Source organism: Dermacentor variabilis, chromosome 3 (genome assembly GCF_050947875.1).
Source record: "Dermacentor variabilis isolate Ectoservices chromosome 3, ASM5094787v1, whole genome shotgun sequence".
Taxonomy (NCBI): domain Eukaryota; kingdom Metazoa; phylum Arthropoda; class Arachnida; order Ixodida; family Ixodidae; genus Dermacentor; species Dermacentor variabilis.
The window spans coordinates 129086688-129109901 of record NC_134570.1 but is presented as its reverse complement, the minus strand read 5'-3'; the positions used below and the strand labels follow the sequence as shown (position 1 = coordinate 129109901).

General features: G+C 45.7%; 1 protein-coding gene across 1 annotated transcript; it reads left to right on the top strand.

Annotated features, from left to right (window-relative positions):
• Positions 1-435: 435 nt before the first annotated feature.
• Positions 436-14064, top strand: LOC142576278 (glutathione S-transferase 1-like). Its single transcript, XM_075686332.1, has 5 exons — positions 436-684; positions 3119-3177; positions 3739-3880; positions 8946-9119; positions 13792-14064. Exons 1-5 carry the CDS (start codon positions 544-546, stop codon positions 13930-13932), a joined length of 657 nt encoding a protein of 218 aa, XP_075542447.1. The 5' UTR covers positions 436-543; the 3' UTR covers positions 13933-14064.
• The last annotated feature ends 9150 nt before the right edge of the window (positions 14065-23214 follow it).

Genomic DNA, 23214 nt, shown 5'->3' with positions numbered 1-23214 from the left:
ATGTTGCAGCCTTAGTCGTCAAACCAGTCCGTTAATACCTCAAGCATTGTTCGGCAATTTGAAATGTGGTATGTAAAATATAGTATGTACGGATATGGTGCAGGGGAGATTCAATTATTTAGGACCGTTTTCTGGCGAGCCGCAATGATGTCGCATTCCTGGTGACATCAACGCAACGAGGAAACATTAAAAAATGAAACCCTCCCTATAAAGCCATTGGTTCCCCAAACAGCTGTAGAGGAAGCAGGCGGTGCAATGAACTGACTGCACATGCACAAAATGAACTCAAGTATAAAGTACGAGTTAAAAATACAGCAAAACGCTTGGCGTGTGCTTTTTTTCAATTGCACCTGTGGAAACGTACGTGTGGTACGAGCCAATCTCGAATGACACACGTGGCGAACAGTCGTTGCTTCCCGTCACTTCTAGAGGGCAGCTGTGCGGCCAGTAAAGTGTAGTTTGAAGGCAGACACATCGCTGACTTCGTTCTATTAGCTCAGAGAAGTGCGATCGTAGTGCAGTCTGAAAGAATAACAGGCCAATATGCCGGTAGAATTGTATCTGTTTCAGGGCAGCGCGCCTTGCACATTCGTGCAAATGGTGGCCAAACACATTGGCGTTGAGTTTACCCTTAAGGAACTTGACTTTATGAAGCGTGAACACGAGGCACCAGAGTTCACCAAGGTATGTAGAGCTTCCTTTGAAATGATGATCTTTATATGATGAGTAGTGCCGAGAATTAGGCAAAAGAAAAACAGAGAATAACTATTACAAAATTATCTCTTCTGCTCATCGGTGGCAAACTGGAAATCTAGCTCGACAGGAATTCTTTTTTGAAATTGTGGTGTTTCGCATACCCTGAATTCATGGCTACTCCTTTCTCTTGTTCAGTAATTTTATTCTTATAATCCTTTGGTTTCCAACAAACACATGATCAAGAAGCAGGCCTTGCATAATACGTGAAGCCAGAGGGAGCCGTGGAGAAATAAGACTCATATACCTCTGTCTGTATATTTCTCGCTGTATTTGTCAGCAACGTGAACTACGATATCCAACTCGGCGTCATGCGAACAATTAAGATACAGAGCAATTTTCATCGTGATTCAGGCGTGCGATTCTTGGCTGGCTGAAGTTAGCAATCTTAGCGTAAACACATATGTTTCTCTCACTGCATACCATAGCTTCATATGAAAAGTTGCCTCCACGGACACGCATTTTTGAGCGTATTTCCGAACAGAAAATTGCGCACTCAATATTCTGAGAATTCTGGTTCGTAAGACTTTATATATTACGCTTAATGTGCCTAATATGAATTCATCAGTTCATCCAACAATGCATTTCACTTCACCTAATTCGCTCTTCAAGCGAAATATAGCAGCTTAGAGCAGAGGCGTACTTATTTTTATGTTTTTACATTTGTTGGCGTAGAAGAAGAACTGCATGGAAGTAAGGCCGTCCGTCGTAGTATCGAGTATGGCGGACGCCTTGAACACATCGATTTTCAGTGGCAGCATACGCACACGTCCGTAGTGCAATCCGAATCCATTCTATAGGCAAGAAGCGTTTACTTCCTCCTTACTGTGCACCCGCGAATGCGCGGAGGACAGTGCCATCTGGTGGTCGTGCAAGGAACCCAGCGGCGCGCCACGGTCGCGAAACCTGGATAAATTTGCAAAAGAAAGCTTGGCTGTCAAAGAAGCAAGACAAAAGAGCGCGTCTGGCATCATAAATCAGCAGTCATGTTAAAAAAAAATACGGCAGAACACATCTCATGATGGCTGTCATCTGTTATCCGATTACGATTCAAGCAATGTAGCCACACTGCGTAGTGCTAAAGTCTAGTTTGTTTAAAATCTGTAGTGGCAATCCTGAGACTTATTTTGCTTCGGCGGCACGCTATATGCGCTCTCTCTGGAATAGGCCTACTTTGCTATAGCACTCGCTTGCCAAAGTTACTATGAGCCCGAATGCATGAGAACGACGCAGTATAACCACGGTGAAATGATGAAGCAGACATTACGCAGGTGAAAAGGCAAAGGTGGTATGACGACGACGGCATCACGACAATGAGATAAGGATTTTGAAATGAGGATGTAAGATGACAGTGTGACGAAGACGGCGTGAGTAGAACGGAATGGCGACGAGCGTGTGGCGACGATGGCGTTGGATGACCGCATGACGAATAATGATGAAGTTGGAACAACCACGACGGCACCACGACAGCTGTATAACGACGATGCAATGGCAACGATGACATAACAACGGTGTGATGATAGTGGAATGACGACGAGTGTATGATGATGGTGGCCTGACTATTTTCAAAGAAAGTGTGCATAATGACGACGGCATGAGGACAATGGCATGACCACGTCGTCATGACGACAGTCGAATGATGAAGTTAAAGTACGATGTAACAACCACGGCGGCATCAAGACAACGCTGGAATGACGAGGATACAGCAACAACAATGGCATGATCACCACAAACACATATCTTGTGGCCCAAGCAATTCGACAACTTTGAGCATTTGTTTCGCGTAGAAGGAATAACGACGATGGCATCACGACAGTCAGATGACTAAACTGGAAGTACGATGATGGAAGAAGCACGATGGCATCGCTACCACGAGCACACGCTTAGTGACCCAAGCTCGTAAACTACTTTGACCTTCTGGGTCGGCGTAAATAGACAGATAGATAGATAGATAGATAGATAGATAGATAGATAGATAGATAGATAGATAGATAGATCGATAGATCGATAGATAGATAGATAGATAGATAGATAGATAGATAGATAGATAGATAGATAGATAGATAGATAGATAGATAGATAGATAGATAGATAGATAGATAGATAGATAGATAGATAGATAGATTAGAACACCTAGGTTAGGCAAGGAATGATATTGCAATTGAGGCACGTGCTTGCATTTACCCCGAAACCCGGCAGAATGTTTGAATTCATGTTTCGAGAATGCTACAGAAGTTGCACTGACATGCATATTCCTAAGCTTGTTTGCCGTTACCAACTCGCCAAGCTCCCTTGAATGGCAAACGCAGGACCCTTGATGATATCGTATAACTGTGCCACTAAATAATTTCCTCCTTTCCTCTAGGTCAACCCATTTCAAAAGGTCCCGACTATAAACGACTCCGGATTCATTCTTTACGAAAGGTAAGCTGGACAAGACCCACACATGTGGTGAGCTGTCATGAAAGGGCACGTGTAATGATAGGGAGTTGAATTGCGCGCACTTGTGGGGAAGCTAGTGTGCTTTTCTATGCTCTTCTGCTCTGTGTTGTGAATTCTCTTCGTAGTGGTGCTGTTCAGGCACTTATGCATTTGCCTCTGTGACGGTAGATCGGAAGAGGCATAAGGCAAGCGCATTTAGAAGGAGCCATAAAGCTGATTATCGCCAATAGTGCATGCCTCGACCGATTACCTCTAATTTGCACGAAAAGAATTGGAGAATGAAACTATTGAACTGCTTGTGCTTTGTGGCAAGGTTACGTTTTGTAGAATGAAATACCAGCAGTCATAGTGCCATTTACACGTTTAAATCACCATAACCTTGCGTAGAGTTAACGAAACGTATGAAATAAACAAATAATTGCAAGCAGCTCCATTCTGAAGGTCGTGTTTGAGCGCGGGCCTAAAGCTTAAGTGGCTTGTGGTAAAAGAAACACGCATAAAGTTGCAATGTATTAACTATGCACCCGTCTCGTATTATTGCAGCTCTGCCATCGCTTACTACCTGGTGAACAAATACGCGCCTACCTCGGAGCTTTACCCCAAAGATGTGCAAAAACGGGCACGCGTGGACCAAGTCCTTTCCGTTGTGTCGACGCACATTCAGCCAAAGTTCTCGGCATTCTCAGTGAGTTTTATATCTGAAATTTGGTGTGGCACTGTGCGCTATACAAGGCTTGTAGAGCCCAATTTCTCGAATAACATTTCTTTTGTCTTCTCCAGAGTGCTATGTTGATAAAAAATTTCATACTGCAAGGGAATCTGCATATACGGACGGCAGTTATAAAGCCGCTCCATTGCACGTTTTACCGGCTCAGTTATTTATTTCGCCTCCTCGTGGTTTTGTTATTACAAGATCGTATGACAGGAACATTTGTGCAATGCAAGAAATAATTTGCCTCTCATAAGGTATCAAACACAACGCCTTCTATTGAGCGCTAGCACAAGCGATCACCTCAATGTTTATCCCCTTGCACACGTCGAATCTATTACAGCACAATAAAGAAATGAATACAAAACGTCGACGGCGCGTACATGCTTTGAAGGTGATTGGCGATGGTGATGCGATTATCAATCTTTCTTCTTATGTATGTGTAAAAGGTGATGCTATGTTTTGTATGTTATGATCATTATTGTTATGATTATATTAATTATTCTTATTGTATCCCTCTGCCATCCGTGAATCACGACGCCTCATGGGCACATCATCAGGTGCACGAAGTTGCCATATTGATGCCATTCACAATGCTGAATGGTGCCACGAAGCAGTAGATGCTGTTTTTATCAATTCACCCCCGTTGAAGCTTCGTAGCAAGACCTCCTGTCTCTGTAGCCTGCGTGCAACTTTCTTGCAATAGGTACTCACCAAGCGACCGCCCTCGACGCGCCGTGTTAGTTGCGGATGGGGCATTCGCAGTTTATAACACTTATTGCTACATATCGCTCGTGTCAACTTGGCACGCCCACCCAAGGTGAGTGGGTAAGAATGAGCGCATGCTAAAATCACAAGCGCATTGGCACGTTGTATGTTCAGGCACATACACAGCGGCATACACCCCGTAAACCTAGTACCTTACTAAGCGAGACAGCAGACAGCAGCAAGTAGTCTTGTCGAGAATAAACCATATGACCACTATTGTCCACCTGGCAGAACAATACCCAGCACACACCTAGTGGTCCAGTCCGCTATACAATGTTCGTACTGGGTATGCGAAAAAAAATAAAGAAAAAGTCACAGTTTCACCAGAAAGGCGAAGCATCAATTACAATAGCAAGTTAGCAGACATCTATACCAAGTAAGAGTAGTAATTTCACCGGCCGTATATACTTGTAAACACTCGATTACTAAGTTACTTAAGAAGCATGGTGTCACACGCGCACAGGCAAACACAGCTCACTCAATGAGCGCTGACACTCGCTGCCAAAAGCGCTGGCGTGAGGAAGAGCGGCAGCAGCAGTGAGTAAATGACCTACGTGCTGCCTGTCACTTCAACATGAACTAAGCGACGAGCAGACGACGCAGCGCACACGACGCTATCAGCCCTCGTCATACCTAGATACTGTGCTTATCGCACATCACTTTCAAGATAGAGCCCGCGCGGCTGCGCTCAGCCGCATCATCCGCAGCCGCCGGCCGAGTAGAACGGTGTTATCGCACTTGGACTTTATGCGGAGCATCACGGCGACAACGACGGCGGAAATGCGTATCGAGTGTCCATATAACTGTTATGGATATAAAACTTGCCGGAAACTAGGTGAAGTTCCCATACAGTGCCAATCACTTTGAAAACAAAATTACCCGAAACCATTTTACAGCGAATGTTGGCGTTATTGTGATTGACATTGAAAGAACGTATCGACACACTGTATCGTAACCGCGAAAACGCACCGAGTATAAGGCGTGTATGCAGCCGGGATGATTTTTGCGCTCCTCTCTAGAGACGCTAGGTAATGTGGCGCTGCCACTACACGGCGCAGCGTCCTCACAAGGCGCGTGCTTGAATACATATTTAGACAATATTACCTCATTATTTATGCCACCGGCTCTACTTTACCTACGACCAAGGACATTTATGTAATCTTTCTTGATTGAATAGCACTTTACGCAGTGGCACATTTCCAGTGAGCAGAGTTCACTGAAGTTCACAGATAGTTTCACTTAGGCGCCCATACCCAGTTACGCGTAGTTTGTGACACAAACACGCGTAAACGACGTTAATTCAAGAGCACGCATACCCAAGGTCATAAGTTGGGGTGAGACAAGTTTGCTGAAAAGTGTCCTATGCCTTGTGGCACAGAACGACTGGTACTTGCCAAATGGCCCAACATTGGGGAAAGTAGGTTATACTGAAGAGCGGCACATACCGAGTAATCCAAAAGGACATCACCGAGGTGTATTGAAGCGTGTCACGTACATAGTTTCACATACTGAGCGACCCAAGTAGGGGTGAACGAGGTTCATGGAATAAGGGTATATAAGCAGTGGCTCACAACGACTACCAGGTTGGTGTGAAGTGGGTTAAACGACGAGCGGCACATATCCAAGGTGACGTACCCGTGGAGAAAATTGGCCGAACGACTGGTTTCACAGCTGGCTCTCTCATCACACGAAGGCGATGCACTAACTGCTAGGCAATGGACTACCCAGTGAGCCGAATTGGCGGGAATATGATTGGGCACAGACAGACAGACAGACAGACAGACAGACAGACAGACAGACAGACAGACAGACCATGGAAAGTGAGTGAAGTACCCCAATAATGCTTACCACAATAAAAGCGCTTGATTCAATACCACAGAAAAGCTCGATATCTGCAGTTTGTTTCGCACTTATTGCGAAACCCTTATTCAGACGGTATCTGAAATACAGCTATCCTGTGCAAAGTGTAACCTCACGCAATGCTTGTGACCCCCCCCCCCCCCACCGGACCCAATATTATTTCCGTGGATGGGTATGTTTATGCACTACACCATTTACAAGCTTTGCCAAAAGGAAAATGTCAATTCAGGCGAAAAACAGTGTTAGACCTCAATGCAGCAGTGTCTCGAGGACAAAGGCAGTGCATGATGCTTGTAGAGGAGACATAGCTAAACTGAAGGATCGTTCCTCTTGTGTCGGAATGGCAGGTGCCAATTCTGGATGTGTGGCCCAGAATGCGCACTTACGCATTTGCGCATAATCCAAGGCACACACCAAATGGTGCAAGAAAGTGCTAGCGCAATGACAAGATACTTTGGACATCCAGAGAAGGTGCAGGGTATCATGCAGGATTTCTCTAAGATATCTGCCTGTTTTAGAGATACGTACGAAGCGGCCTTGCATGCAACGTTTTTCATGTCGTGAAAACCGTTTCATTTCAGTAGCATAAGTTTCATGAATGTTGACAGGCAGTGCCTGCTAGCTTCGCACTTGTTACGTTCCACTTCTCCATTACAGCTACTAGTATTCTGCTGCTGAAAAATGCAGGTCATGGTGGTTCTAATTTCAGTGATGGAATCGTGTACACACTTGAACACGTCAATTCGTGAAAGCAGGAAGTTGGGAACGGCCCTTGGCTAGCTGGTCAGAATTGGTTGGCAAGCGGTTATTGGCGTAGGGTTTGCAGATGTATTAAGTGCGACGTCTGGAGGCCGGGAGCAACCTCCCCTTAAGCTCCTCCTTCGACTTCCTTTGCCGCATTTAAATTACTAAGCTTTGTGGACCGGGGAGCAGTCAATGGTGGTATTTGACTGCATATTGGACACTCCGTAGCTGAAGAACGATGTGCTTACTGTTAATGACACGAAACTGCGTAAAAAGATGCCAATAGAAAGACACGCGGATCACCCTCGTTTTGGACGTGTATAAAAACGTTGCTCAATCTCGAAGATAGTACACCTTTGCAAAATGCGAGCCGATCCCGAAAGCTTCGCAATTCAACGCACCTTCGCAAAGCGCATAGATGCCACGAGGAAAGAATGCGAGAAACTGACGCGCGAAGCACGCGGCAGGCGTTCAAAGAGCAATTTCGCCACACCATAAACATGGGTGATATCGTGACCTAATGTTTAGAACATTGGGCTGTTGTGCTAGAATGCGGAGGTTCGATCGCTCTATCAGCCCGCATTTCTCTTCATCGTTGGGTGCTGACTACACCCACTTTGGGGATATCTAACAGGCAAATCGAGATGTGTTGAGCGTACGCGGGCACTGTCGCAGTGTGAACGAAATGACATCTTCGTAAAGAGACAGGCGATATATAAAAGCTGCGTTTATAAAGTAAAGTATGCAAGGTCAATTGTAGCGCACATTCAGGCTGACACAATCTAAGCATGCTTTCGCCTATTTAGACAGCTATGGGACTGAGTTGTCGCCTAGATTTTACGCTACGTAGTACCTAAATTTATATCCACCTGCCGTTAGTAAGTTAAATCTGCTTGGTTAAGAAAACACCACATGCCCAAGAAATATAAAATGCAACTGGCTATTCAGGATGTGTTTTTTCACATTACGGCTGAACAATAGTTTAGGGAGCCTACAGAGGTCATATTTTCGAGAACTTCAGTAAGGATCCTGAGAGTAGAAGTTCCTTGAAAATTTTGTTTTTTTTCGCTGCATACATTTCATGGAAAGCAGGATCGTCTTTATGCAACTATTTTGGCTGCGAGTATGAGAGAAACTGACTGAATCCAAGTATTTTTGATCATCCTCATTAGGAGCCACCTAAAGTTTATAAAAGATATAACTAGAAACTTGCCTGTTACACTTGCAATTCTGCATTTGTCTAAGCATTCGCACATGCTCCATCATTCACAGGTACAAATTGAGGGCAAAACCAGGTGGAATAGTTCCTGCAGATAGAATTACTACATAACAGAATGTGCGCCATAGTGGCTTTCTACCGATATCAGGAGTTGTGCACCGTAATTTTAACAAGCCGTAGTAACAGAAGAGCAGCGTGCTCCAGAGAATGGTGATTTACTTTTTCTTTGATATGGTTGTACTAATGAACATTTAATATACCCCATTGCATCGTAGACTATTGTCCACATGACATGGCGAGAACACTTGAAAATGAATAAAGGACGCAATTCAGTGTCATCAAATACAATGACCAACGCATTGCCCTTGAATCTACATACCCATAAGTGCCAAATATTTTTTCTCCCCAAAACATGGATGCGTTCTATCTTTCTTTCCTTTTGTTGTATAGATACCATCATTCAGAACCAACAAGATGCCAAGTGCCGAGAGCTTCAAGGAATTTGAGGAAGGTGTGGTGAAGGCTTTCCAGCAAGTTATTGGCGACAAAGCAACTTTTGTAGCGGGCGATCAATTGACTCTCGCCGATATTCGCCTGATTTCTCTTCTAGCCTGCATTGTTCCGGTAAGCAGTCTTCACTGCTTTCCGCTTAGATAAAAGAACCATTTCGCATTATTACTGCAGTGTTACTTGCATGGTAAGGCCTATTTATTTGTTTGGTGCCTAGGATACACCTACATTTTGTTTCATTGCTCCGCATTACTCTCTACTGTGAAGTTTGTTATTAGCATAGAAAAAAGAGAAAAGAGTCCTTCACGTGTAGGCTGTCTTATGCAAATCTTAGGCAGATATGGTAAGTTAGTGTAACAGAACAAAGGAAAAGAACTACGGAAACAAACTGGTATATTTGTCTCAAGTGTCCAACATTTACACAGTGGCTGCAGGGCTGCTGAGAAACCTATGGTTAAAGCTGGCATGCACAGAACTTTGTCCTTTATCTAGAGGAACGACCTCTCTGCGTTGTACATACAATCAAGAGACACGCAATACACGATGCCACGCAAATTGAACGCAGGTCTATCTTTATGCTAGCGATTGCTGCACAAATTAGGACTCAATTAGAATTTGTTGCCTTGAAGACGTGCTTCAACCTAGTTTCCGATCCCCCTCCCCCCACAAGGCGGTTTCACAAAACGGTCTGTGACATTTTCACTGTCAGCTACTCCCTCAAGACCTTAAACATGGAATTGCGTCTCTGACACCTTTTATTCGGTCTTTTTCACATTCTGTAGAAACAGCTACGTGCCAGCGACTTTTATTGCTGCTTTTGTTTGCTGAAAGGTTTATTCAGTGTTTTAGGGAAATAAAATGACAAGAAAGTTCCCTTGCTACTTTTCTGCGGCAGCCTGATAAAACACCAAGGCACTGAATGAAAAATGAGTAACGCGAGAAACATATTCTGGTGCGACACATTTATAGTATCTATTTATGTGAGCCTTTGCGAGGCTATTCCGTTATATTAGGGTAGCACTGCCTATCTCTGGCTGTTCTGACGCCTGACGTAGAATCAACCCAAAAATTTAGTCTAGGCATTTTCGCAGTCCGCAAGTTGTGGAGCGCGGAGAGGGGCGCGCGTTGCCCAATTAATGCACCAAGGAGCATGCACCTCCGAGCCAGTGGATGCCATCCAGTTGGGTGGTAGCTGCGCCTGTTAGCCGGTGAAGCGAGTGGAGCTTCGAACTTTGTTGCGGGTGATGTGACCTTCAGGCACTGGGGACCCGCCGTCCCCGTAATATCGTATAGTCAAGTGAAACACCTGCAAATGAAGCCTAAATACAAGGGTAATACCCATTGGTTATATTTAAACTCCTAAGTTAGCTGACCACTTGACACGCCTCACAAAACCAAGAAATTTATTTCTTTTAATATTTGATAATCTGACTATTTCATACATCCGACTGATTTTTTACTAGTACATAGATTCAGTTCAGGATTGTTGCATTATTTTGCTGTAGTTTTAGGCAGAAGGAACATTTTCTTGTGCGACCTTCTTGGCAGATTTTTATAATGTGCTTCGCTGTAAAACATAGCCAGGAACGTATTGAGTGAAGTATAGGCAGGGTCGACGTGTCAAGCTCTGTGCAACCTGGTACATCTGGCCTCGAAAACTCCAAAAACGCCATGAAGATCCAACACACTGTAGCAATCGCTGTAAGCGAAGTTTTAACGTGTACTGGGGCGCTATAACGTAAAACTATGCCAAATGTTTGTGTCCTATAATTCTGTAATCCGCTCTCCGCGATTGGCCAAACACTTCTTGGCCCACCCCCACTTCACCTGTCTGTCACGCGACGTCACGAAAACCGCGATAGCTCCCCATCTGATATGACGTGTACACACTGATTATGCGTGATTTGACCGAAAAAAAGGAAAATTGTTATTTCTCATTCGACGCCTTTTCGCCATTAGCCGTGGCCTATTGGTGAAAAATTTTCGAGCTGCACTAACTTCACCTGCCTGTCACGCGCCGTCACAAAATGGCGAAAGCTAACCGCGTCAAGGTGACCTGTACGCATTAAAGATGCATTAATATGCCGAACAAAACTCAATTTTCTTCTGAATAGGCACAGGCTGCCCCGTTCCGAAAGGAATAAAAGATGGCTGCCACCGACCGCTCAGGCGCTGGCTACTCGCACCTGCCGGAGAGCATGGGTTTATTTGCGTATAATACCACTTCTTGCGTTGCCGTGTAATGTTTTAGATCACTTTCGGCTCGTTTACTACGTCATTCTGCCAACTCTTTTTTGCTGAGGATCCGTTTTTGCGTCATTCTTAAGCTTGCGTTGCATGCTGCCGCGATTTTCGACCAGCCACCGCAAACTATGTATGGGAAAGCGGACCAATCGCAGACGCCGGCACCACCTTCTTCATCCGGTTATCGACTTTCGGTGCAGTGGCTCAGCCCTATCGAATTTCTCTCCACTTGAGCGTCCTCCTCGCCTCTTGTCCGCCAATTAGATAAGACAAGCCGCGCTAGGAATGTTAGATAAGACAAGCCGCGCTAGCCGTGTTAGGACTGTTATTCGTTTTTGAAGAAAACAAAAGTGACCTCCTATGAACGAGGAGAGCGTTTGATTGGTCTGTTCAGACAACACTGCGGGTGACCGCCCGGTGCTTACGTTGCCGTTTACGCAAATTTGACGTCAGGAGATTGGAATAAAACAAATTGGAATAGTTTTACGTTGTAGGGCCCCTGTACCGGCCGCACCGAACTGGGCGCTGGCGCATCATGCCATCGGCTTGCGTACCCGTCGTCAACAGTCCGGCCCCCGGGCCTGACGACATCAGCGCCTGCATCAACCGGTTCGCGCTCTATAGTACCTCTATTCTCGCCTTCATCTTCCCAGCATCGCTCCTCTGTCCCTCCTCACCGTTCCTACACTCGTCTGCAAAGCCCAGTTGCTCATGAAACCGGCCTAACGCCAAAAAAGAACACTTTACTGTGGTAATACGTCGACTGTTCAATAATTTACGCCGGTTTTCTAGTCATCCATTTCTAGAGAAAAACTGTTCACTAAAACAGGTGCGGAGTGATTCGCACGCGTCATGTATATCCCGGCATAGGGCAACAAAAGCAGTGACAGTCAGCGAGCTAAAATTGTATGAAGTGTGCCGTGAGAAAGGCCGAGTTGGGTTTTCCGCTCCTAAATAATTGTTCCGATGTGCAGTGCGGAGACATCGATCACTATAGGAAAGTGCGGTCAATATTACGGAAGGGTTGTTAGAAATTTGTTAGGGCATTGTGAACCGGGTGCCTATAATGCCTGCCAAGTGCAGTGTAAAAAAATAGTGACTTTTTTTTAGTTGCGTAATTTAATTTCTTAGTCGTGAATTTGTGACTTTAAGCAAAGCACTTTCTCTGCTCAGCAACCGGCACCTCCATCTGCAGCAGACATTATATACGTTTGGCTGCACTTCAGTGCTTGCTGTAGGCTGCATGACGGCTTCGACTCATTCATGGATAAAAAAAGAAATCTCAGTGACTCGTGCGGGACTGTGTGCACGCGCAGCGAATAAGTCGCAGCATTTTTAGCGCAACTTTTAAACTTTGGGCGGTAGCAACACGTGCATATCCACCAAGGCTTCTTAGCAAAATGTTTTCTGTCCCGAACGCATTCGCAGTTTATGCTGGCAAATAAATAAATCAGTGCGTTTATAGCAACCCCTTAGACTAGTCTGTTTATAAGTTTTTGTCAGGACAATCTGAAATACTGCGCCGGGCTGATCTGGTCAATATCAGGCGCTCTTGTCTCAGCTGACCATTTCTGAGCGCCCAGCCAAATATTGGTCGCTTCACATGCGAGCCATCCTGATGCACTGTGATTTTAATATGTGAACACCGTAGACACACCGCGATACGCTGTCACCTTGTCACCGACAATTTCCGCCGTTCTTGTTGGTCATCGCAGGCTGAACACTGTAACTGCTGTGCGCATTGATGAGATCAGACAAAGGATAACCGTGCCGTCACTACGCGGAAGGTGCAGGGACACCGCTTTCTAATAAAGAAATCGCAACGAGCAATCGCGACCGACGGACGCGCAGTGGCTTCGTTCTTTATGCGTACTAAATACATTTTTATTTTTACATTTCAGAGTTTACATACCACTACCCTGCGTTTCTCAGCAATTCCCCGTTACTTGCCAAGTGTAGATTGGTTGGGATATATTAGGAAACGACGGAATGCTATTAATAAAAATGATGCGCGCATAAGTAGTGGGCCTGCGTTTGAGCTCTTGCCGAACAAGATGCTCACGACGCTTGTTTCGGGGGCTTCCGCCACTCTCTAAGCGTGCCTAACATTTAAGTCAGGCGCTAGAACTCCATTTTAGATTAAAAGTGGCTCCGAGCAGGGATTCTCTTAGATCAAGAAAAGCGACCAGTCGAAGGTAGGGCAAACATTCTTAGCTCTAAGACTGCGCTATTCGTTTGTTTCGTTGGCGTTTATTTGTGTGCACTCACACACGCTATGATGGATTGGCCAATATTAAAACGGAAATAGAGGAAAACGTTTAAGCAATAACTACAGAGCTACTAAAATGTCGCGGTCACTTTTTACCTTTGTTGTTCGTCGTACTGTCCACGGTGCTATATACTTGATTTGCCATCGAGCAATAATCGATAGGGTGCTCTTGGAAAGCGGTTTTGTTATAGCAGGGCAGCAAACACTAATTATGTTAAATATTAATGCTGTCGTGGGTGATATTGTTTTTTTTCAATTGGTTGTATTTTGCAGCTCAACGATCTCTTCGATAGAGCGAAGTATCCCAATGTGGCGGCCTACTACGACCGTGTGACAGCGAAGATGCCGTATTTCGAGGAACTTCTGCGGCACCATATTGACGAGCGTTCCAGATTCTGGTCAACCCTTCAGTAGTTCGGAACAAAAATAAAGCAAGTGACTACCTTCCAAAATGAAAACGGAAAAATGATGCTGGATAGTGGTACGAAACTCTTCCTTAGGTGGGGATGAACTAAGCCGGATATGTGTAGAGCACTGAAAATAAATATGAAGAAATGAAGGGCCCAAACATTGCACTGTGCTCATTTTTCACGAACTGTTCAAAGTAGGTGAAGCACTTGTGAATAGATGGGTTAGTTACGCTTCTAACTCAGGGTTGAAATTCTCAAATGGTATATTTAGAAATATATCTTTACCGGGTAGCCTAGGCTGACCTTATGTTTGCTTTCACCGTGCGTCAGCGCCAGTTCTTACGAACAATTTTGGCTTATGCGGTCTTTTGTGAATGAGGGCCTAGGTTCAGCAACAGTAAGACCGACGCTTTCAAAATTTATGTGACTGGGCTTTTCATAACGTATAGACACGTGTCGTCGAGTGTACAGCCTTGGAGCACGCAGTGGCACCTTGTGTTAACTGACTGATTTCGTAGCCATGTTGGCGTTGGCGAATGCTTTGTGTTTATGTCAGGAATGGAGTTGCCGCTAGGTGTTTTTGGGTAGGCGTGGTCTGCAGAGCATGATGTGACAACGTCTAAATCATTATGTATCCTTCTCTGAAATGATTTAACTCGACGTGGCCGGAGGTTCCTTCACCAGTGAGGCAAACAAAGCACCCAGAGCGTACGTGCGAGCGCGCTTGGAACTCTAAAGCCAACCACCGACGCTGGTTGTGTATTTATTCACATTCATTTGACGATCGCACTTGATCTTGCAGAATTCAGTTCACCTAGACTGTGATTTAGCAGCAATGAGTAGCTCAGTGAACATACGATACGATTGTAACAGCGTGGGTGCCTAACTGCTGTTGCCTTCGATACGCACTCAATATTTTATTTCCCAATATATTGCGCGACTAGTTTGTTGCATAAATTAGGTTTTTGCCGCCCAATAAAGTACCTTTGAATAGCATTAACAACGTGTCTTTAACCACAAGGTGAACAAATTCAACTGTTTTTAGCTCTTGTTCGGCCCATTCTCTCTGATGCAACCTCCCAGCTTGCGGAAAATGGTGTCAACAAGTAATCAATGCATTCTTTTTATGTGGCGCTCAAAAGAATGGCACAGAGGCAGTGATGTGTTTGATTTTTGTTGAGCAATATCATTATTCTCTGTGTTGAGCCACGCCATCCGACTCACGCAGAAGGCCCAAGGGAAAGTTCACAGAGTAGATTTGAAATGAATGAAAATGATAGAAGCCGGCAGCTGACGCAGTCATGCTGAAGATTGCATCTAAGATGGTTTGTGGTTACACAGAGTTGGCCGTATACGTGATCATTGCCGGAAATTAATTAATCAATCAATCAATCAATCAATCAAGCAAGCAAGCAAGCAAACAAGCAAGCAAGCAAGCAAGCAAGCAAGCAAGCAAGCAAGCAAGCAAGCAGTTTGTTCCAGATTCAACAAAACTGAGGGCATCCAGACAAAAGCTGCAAAAGCCACATCAAGTGAATAGGCGATGAGAATTTTCTTGATTTTCCTCATGCACGCTGCTAGAGCACAGACACTGCTGCTATTCGTCGACTCAAAATGAATACAGCCGAAATGTACACAACTACACGCGTGTAGCACGTCTGCGTCACCAAAATTTCCACATTGTGTAGTTAATGTTGCAGGGGAGAAATACGCAATGGTTCCCAATGGTGCCAGCTCGCACAAGCCAAAAAAGATCAACGGCTCGCCAGGCGCTGGTTACGAGACATTCTCTAGTCATCTGAAGAAATGTACTCAATGTAAAACCCTTTATGTTCCCGCGCCCTATTTAAGGGAGTTCCACGATTTGAAAATGCCACGAAATGTAAGGACACGTGAAATATCAAGATAAGTAATACGTTGCTGGCTAGTTCTGCTGAATGTTGCCCTAAAGCGAGGCGCATTGGATTTGGTTGGCTGTGAAATCTTGCTCGATGCTAGACCTCTCAAATTCTTTATGGCGAATCCTCGGCCTCACAGTAAGGGAACGGTTGTAGCCCAGGTGAGTCCGTGAGTCCGAAGCCCATAATTCTAAAATTCAGTCGCCGCGAATATGCCCAAAGTCTGATTCACGAAGAATTAGGACTGGAAAATAATGCGTGCTATTGTATTACGCGTATTTCCTGCTGTTCAAAGCTGCCCGCTTTTGAATAAAGGTAGCTATTTCAAGCATTTACTGAAGTGGATAGAAAGTGAACAGCAGGGCTTTTTCGCGTGACCTCTGATACGCCTATTCGAAAGCTGGCCAGAAGCTACTCAGAATGACAGAAAGTTAGCCATACTTCCCTTATAACCAACCTTTATATAGCCTTCATTGATTACGAGAAATCGTTTGATTCAATCGAAACCTCAGCATTCATGGAGGCATTAGGGAATCAGGGTGTAGAGGAGCCGTATGTAAAAATACTCAAAGATATCTATAGCGGCTCCACAGCCACCGTAGTCGTCCATAAGGAAAGCAAGACAATCCGAATAAAGAAGGGCGTCAGGCAGGGAGATACGATCCCTCTAATGCTATTCACAGCGTGTTTACAGGAGGCATTCATAGACCTGGATTGGGAAGCATTGGGGATAAGAGTTAATGGAGAGTACCTTTGTAACTTGCGATTCGCTGATGATATTGCCTTGCTTAGTAACTCAGGAGACGAATTGCAATGCATGCTCACAGACCTGGAGAGGCAAACCAGAAGGGTGGGTCTAAATATTAATCTGCAGGAAACAAAATTAATGTTTAACAGTCTCGGAAGAGAACTGCAGTTTACGATAGCTAGCGAGGCACTGGAAGTGGTAAGGGAATACATCTACTTAGGGCAGGTAGTGACCGCGGATCCGCATCATGAGCTTGAAATAATCAGAATAAGAATTTTCTGGGGTGCGTTTGGCAGGCACTCTCAGATCATGAACAGGAGGTTGACATTTTCCTTCAAGAGGAAAGTGTATAGCAGCTGTGTCTTACCAGTACTCACGTACGGAGCAGAAACCTGGAGGCTTAGGAAAAGGGTTCTGCTGAAATTGAGGACGACGCAACGAGCTATGGAAAGAAGATTGATGAGTGTAACGTTAAGTGATAAGAAAAGAGCAGATTGGGGGAGAGAACAAACGCGAGTAAATGGCATCTTAGATGAAATCAATAAAAAGAAATGGGGCATGGGCAGGACATGTAATGAGGAGGGAAGAAAACCAATGGTCATTAAGGCTTATGGACTAGATTCCAAGGGAAGGGCAGCGTAGCAGGTGGCGGCAAAAAGTTAGGTGGGCGGATGGGATTAAGAAGTTTGCAGGGACAACATGGCCACAATTAGTACATGACCGGGGTAATTGGAGAAGTATGGGAGAGGCCTTTTCCCTGCAGTGGGCGTAACAGGCTGATGATGATGATGATGACTTCAAGCTGGCCCAGCCGACATATATGCGTACATACAGCAAGATGCCTCACTCAGTTAGGCCCATACACTCTTGCAGCGTTAAAAAAGCAAAATTTTTTGTTTTAAATACGATCGCAGATATATAAATTTATGAAAGAAGAGGACGATGGAGGACATGAGACACGCCATTTTAAAGAAAGTGAGCCAACGACCGAGTCGGACGCTTCTCCGATTCATTGAACGCTGTGCCTCACTCTAGGGGCCGAGTCCCTTTAAGTGATGACTGAAGTTGTGCCAGAGTACTTCAGAAAAATGAGCTATGGTGATGTCTACAAGGTGATTGATGATGCACCGACTCGAGTTTAACTGCAAGGACAAATGTGCACAACCAAGGCGGCTTCGGAAGGAAATCTACGCCGCGTTAGCCCAGGCCGAAAGACCCGAAACGGACATCTGCGTATTGAAGGAGCGCCTGCGAGCTCTGCATACTGGCATGAGGCAAATTTACGTTGCCATAGACGCGGTATTCTTGGGCCCCTGAGTGGAGACTTAATATGAATGCGTCGTCGACTACAACATTACAGCTGACACCAAATTTGGTAACCTCAAACAATGCTTACGCAGCCTTCCCAACCTGGGTCCGTCAATCACATACATAATATCGAGACAAGAACATCGTAATCTGCAGCTCACTATTCGCCTATCGAAGTTCGACGGCTGACCAACCGACTGGAGGCTGTTCTGGGAATAACTTAATCCGACAATTCGCGGCAAAATATAGGTTTTCCAGAAGGACAAGCTCGTTTATTTAACATTGACCATGACTGGCGATGCAGCAACCACTATCGCTGAAATACCACCAAACGCGAGCTACTTCAACGATGCCAGCTAAATATTACTGAAGCGTTTCGTCAAGCAAGCTATAATAATTAAGAGCCAACATTAGCCAAGTGAGTGATCTACAGGCTATCGCAAAATTCACCGGCACCCACACCCTTCGAAAATTCAACGAAACGGTACGGTCTCAGATCAGCTGCCTCAATACAATTTCAGTGTCGGGAAGCGAATGCTATTGCATGCTGCATATCATATTGACCGCAAATAAAGACGGGGACAGCGGAATGGAACACATAAAAAACACGTGCGGTAACTTTATTCTTTATGGCTGTAACTTTATTGTTTCTTGTTTTTGTTTATGTGTTCTCTTCTGCTGTTCCGGTCTTTATTTGCCGTCAATATGATATGTAGTAAACACCAACTAGGCCAAACTGAAGTTCTTTTGTTGTATGCTGTGTGCGATATTGTTGCGCTGTCTTGTACGTCACATGACGCTCAAATACCACTAAAATCAAGTGAGCCGTAGAACAAACAAAGGTCAAGACGGCTTTCAAGTTGGACAGAACAGCGAACCCGAGAGAAAAGTCTGGTCTCCTTGTTAAAGTTCAACGCATCTGAATTAGAGTCCCGGTTCCTCGCTGTCTTTCACGTTTCCGTGAGAAAAAGTCCCTGCCAGAATTAGTCGGCTGGAGCCTCACATACACTGAGTGGAATGATACATGCGAACCCGTCCATCTGAAAGGAGTCATTACGCCGTACCTCTACAACAAAAGCTCTAACACCATCTAATAACTTCGTACCATGAGTGAATCATGCTTACTCTGCAAGTTACCTGCTCACGTGACAGAACTCTCCCGATGCCTCCGCTAGTCACAGTACAGGGCGCAGTACAACTAAAGTCAATGGGAACTCGAGCTTCGAACCGCCTCGTGTACTTGCAGGCTGCTGTGGCATGGGCTACAGGAACAACACATCGGGTACTTGTATCGCTTCTATTCGACGGAGCAAGCCTCCGAACCTTCATCAGACAGTAATGGGCGAAGAAACTAAGCTGAACATTACTGAGGTGTGAACGCTTGAAGGCTGAATTATTTGAGTAAACAACGACTTAAAGACCCTGGACCGTGCCATAGTCATAGTGAGCTCCGTTCACTCAATTATAATCTAGGGTCATCGAATCACTTGTTATGACCGAGATGTGCGAAAGCAGCGGCCTCGTCCGAATGGAAAATTCACGCAAGAGTTGAAGCTCCGAGAATAGTACTGCGCTAGTGTAATTCAAGTGAAAGATGAGACTCCCTCGACATTATTATAGGCCTTGACAACTATTGGTCCTTCTTAACTGGCAAGGCGTAGAACACTGAGCGCCGACGAAACGAACTTTCGATAAATACTGTGTGGAGAATTAGCTACATGCCCAGCCACCGTTTAGCGCGTCAAGTCCTTAGGGCCTAGAGCGACGCAGGCCATGTATGTAAAAATAAAAAAAAGTTGCAGTTTCCCCCGAAAGGCAGAGAGTCGATTCCGATAGCAAATTAGTAGACAGCTAGCTATACGAAGTAAGGATAGTAGGACCATCGGCCGTATAAACTAGTAAACATAAGCACACGAACTAAATTAGCAACCATAGTTTGACACTTCCACAAGCAAACATGAACACATCTCACTCGATTACCGCGGAAAGTCGCAGTCAAAACGCTGGAGTCAGGACGCGCGGCAGCAGCAGCCAGTGAATTGGCCTTCATGCTGCGCCTCGCATCAAAGAAAACTAAGCCGCGAAAACAAAGCGCGCGGCGGACTCTCACCCCGTCGCAGTTGGCTTTCAAGATACAGCGTACAGGGTGGTCGCATGCGGCCGCCCAGGCCACCTGTTATGAAACGCCGCCCCCCCACCCCCAAACCACCCCCCGGATCCTTCCGCACAACGAAAGATGGCTCGCTTCGTCCCCGCTTTCCTCGATTGGGGCGTGATATTGAGCCGCGATAGCAGGCTCAATATCAGGCTCACCTGATAGCAGGCTCACCAGATAGCAGGCTCACCGGATAGCAGGACATTAGCCTCACCGGATAGCAGGCAAGCAGGCTCACCCTCGCACGCTTTCATTCCCACATAGAGCATATGGCGCGCAGCCGCGATATTATCGCCCTTTTACTTTATATGGAATCTCATTGCGAAGGGGATGGAAGAAATGCGCCTAGAGTGTCCTCATGATTGTTATCGCAACAAAACTACTTGGTGGTGTAGATGCTTGGTGTAAAGGCGGGCGAGGACACGACCAGTAAAAATTATTTGAGGTACCCCAAGGAGACACTTAGAATGAATGACTGTGATTACGTTGAATTCTTACCGTGGACGCCCACAATTATTTCGGACGACCAGAGAGAAACAGCTAAGAAACCTTTGTATCTGCTGATGCGGAAACTTCATCAGAATCCGTAACTTCTGCGGGACTACGGCATCGCCAATCAGAAATACGTCCCCGATGGTGCGGCGGAGCTTGCCCTTGACAGTTACTCACGTGAATATACCGGTCCATTCTACTACATGCCGCTACACGCAGTAATCCGCGAAGATCGAACGAAGCTACGAAGTTTTCGGGGCATCCTCTCACGTCAAGGACAAATTTTTCTTCAACTCCAGCTTGATCTTAAATCCAAACCCTAACGCTAACCTCATTCGTATTCTTATATGGTTTATGAAACGTGCCACTGCTTTCCTAGGTCATACGAAAAAGAAATCTCTACAAATCTCCGTAAACAAACAGGATCGAGATGTCTTGAGATATTTGTTGCTCGAGAAGTTACGGACTCCTCAACAGCCCTTAAGACTAGCACATAGCGCATGAAGAGCGCCGTTCGTAATGACGTGCAATTCCTTTCTTTTATCAACCGCTATTCAGCATCCTCTTCAGCAGATTGATTTGACCTTCCCTATTACGGTTAAGTGGCTCAGAGATTCAAGTTGCCTAGATGACATCTTGACTGGGAAGGAAATGGCTGAGGAAGATTTATGCTCTGAAGTAGACTGGTGTCAGCTTAAGACTGCGTCTACAACGATTGCGAAATAGCAGAACCCCTCAACATCGCACATTTTTCGTTAGCAAATGCCTGATGTCTTTTCGAAATACAAGAACCGAGAAGGAGAACTCAAAGGCATCGAAGCTGCTTGCATTACGGACGCGACGAGCAGTGGCTCGACCTAGGTTTTGGGAACATTGCTCCAAATACCAATAGAAAGTAAGAGCTCCCTTGACTCCAAAAATGCAGCTCCACACCGAATCAAAACCCGTGACCTTGTTCTCCAGCGCGACGACCCTTTCAATCTTACAAGCCGCAAGAAATCTAACAGCTGGGCCTTGCTTGTGAATTGCATATAGGACGAGATGGAAGATCGAGACCAGGTCTTGTGACAATAAGTGGAGGCACCAACATCCCGAAATCGGTGCAACACTCGTATCCCCTATAGGCTGCTCATGACTTCCCCCTACGGCAGGCTGCTGAAGCATTAAGGAAATAAGTGGAAGACGACAGAAGGCACCAGGCTCGTGGCGCGCGATCTTAGACAAAGTAAGCCAACGACCGCTTTCGACGGTTCTTATGGCATCTTCGGCTGTTCGTGTCGAAACGCCCTAGACCGCTCTCGTCAGCGGCGTTGTCTTCTGCTCGTTAAGAGAGGGTGCGCACCTTGCGTTCGGCTGGTTCTTTTCGATCACTCTCCTCCATCTTCGAGCGCTGTGAGGCACTCCGAGTCCTGTCGTCGGAGCGGCCATCGAGATTGAAGCGTTTCCCGCAACGTAATCACAGCACAGCGTCCTCGCTATTGGCGAAGGTCCACGGTAACCTAGGCAACCTAGGCCACTTCATGCTTGCGTGTGTGACGAATTCTCGTTCCACCGTTGCATGCACTGATTTTTATGGCAGCGCCGGGAGCTTTGGACAGGCGGAAGATGAGACCATTAGCAGTAGTCACGTGGTTATGAATCTGCCATTTGCTCCTCCGAGAGCGAGTCATACCTTTGTCTTACGCGCTTGTCCTCTACCTCCGAGTTCGTGGAATGACGGATCTGCCCAACGGTACTTTGGGTGATGGAGGCGACCAGTCGAAGATACCGCTAGTTTCCACAGGTGGTGGTAACAACTTTATTTCGTCAACACAAAAGATCTGGTCGATTTTAGTGGGCTTGCAGGTTTCGTGAGGTGGGCGTCCGTTCAGGCCCTCTGGTGCCGCATGCTATGGTGGTGAGGTCCTGTCTTTCGGCGACCTCCAAATCCCAGATGGCCTGCAGTTGAACTGCTGGATTCGAATTGGACACTGCATCTTCCCGCTCTTGCTGGTACAAGAAATTGTTGCGTTCTCATAAAATGTGCTTTAAATCTGCTTCTGTGGTCCCGCAGAGCTTAGATTCGGGGGTGGAGACTCCTGGGTAGGCCTTGGAGTATATAATAGGGTTTGGGAAAGTGTTTGTTGCTTCCTTCATGATCAAAGAAGAAAGGCGCAAAGGAACAGCGACAAGGTACGAAACACGGACGAACGCAGATTATGATCTCAAACACCGTGATGGGTTGCTTTACTGTGTAAAGGGTATAGTGTATCACATTCCCCTTTCTTGCGGCAAATGGTACATCGACCAAACAGAACGGTGTTTGTATACCCGCTTAATGGACCACAGAGCTTCATTGAAAGGGCAGCCTTCGTCTTATCTGCGCCTAGATTGCAAAGAATGCAAGTGCAAAGAGAGAGAGAGCAAATGATAAAGGAAAGATAGGGAGGTTAACCAGGACTGAGCCCGGTTGGCTACCCTACACTGGGGAAAGGGAAAAGGGGACGGAAAGATTAAAAGAAGAAAAGAAAGTCTACTGGGTACATCGTTCGGTCACTCAGTTCAGATCACAGACGCTGAGTCAATCCAGTAGCCTTCAAATATCGCAGCAGAGCTTTTGTGGCCTTTCGTAGCTGCGATATGCGAGGCCGTGGTCCCAAGATCTTCTTCAAGGTGAACGGTGTTCTATCGAGCTGATTGAGAGCT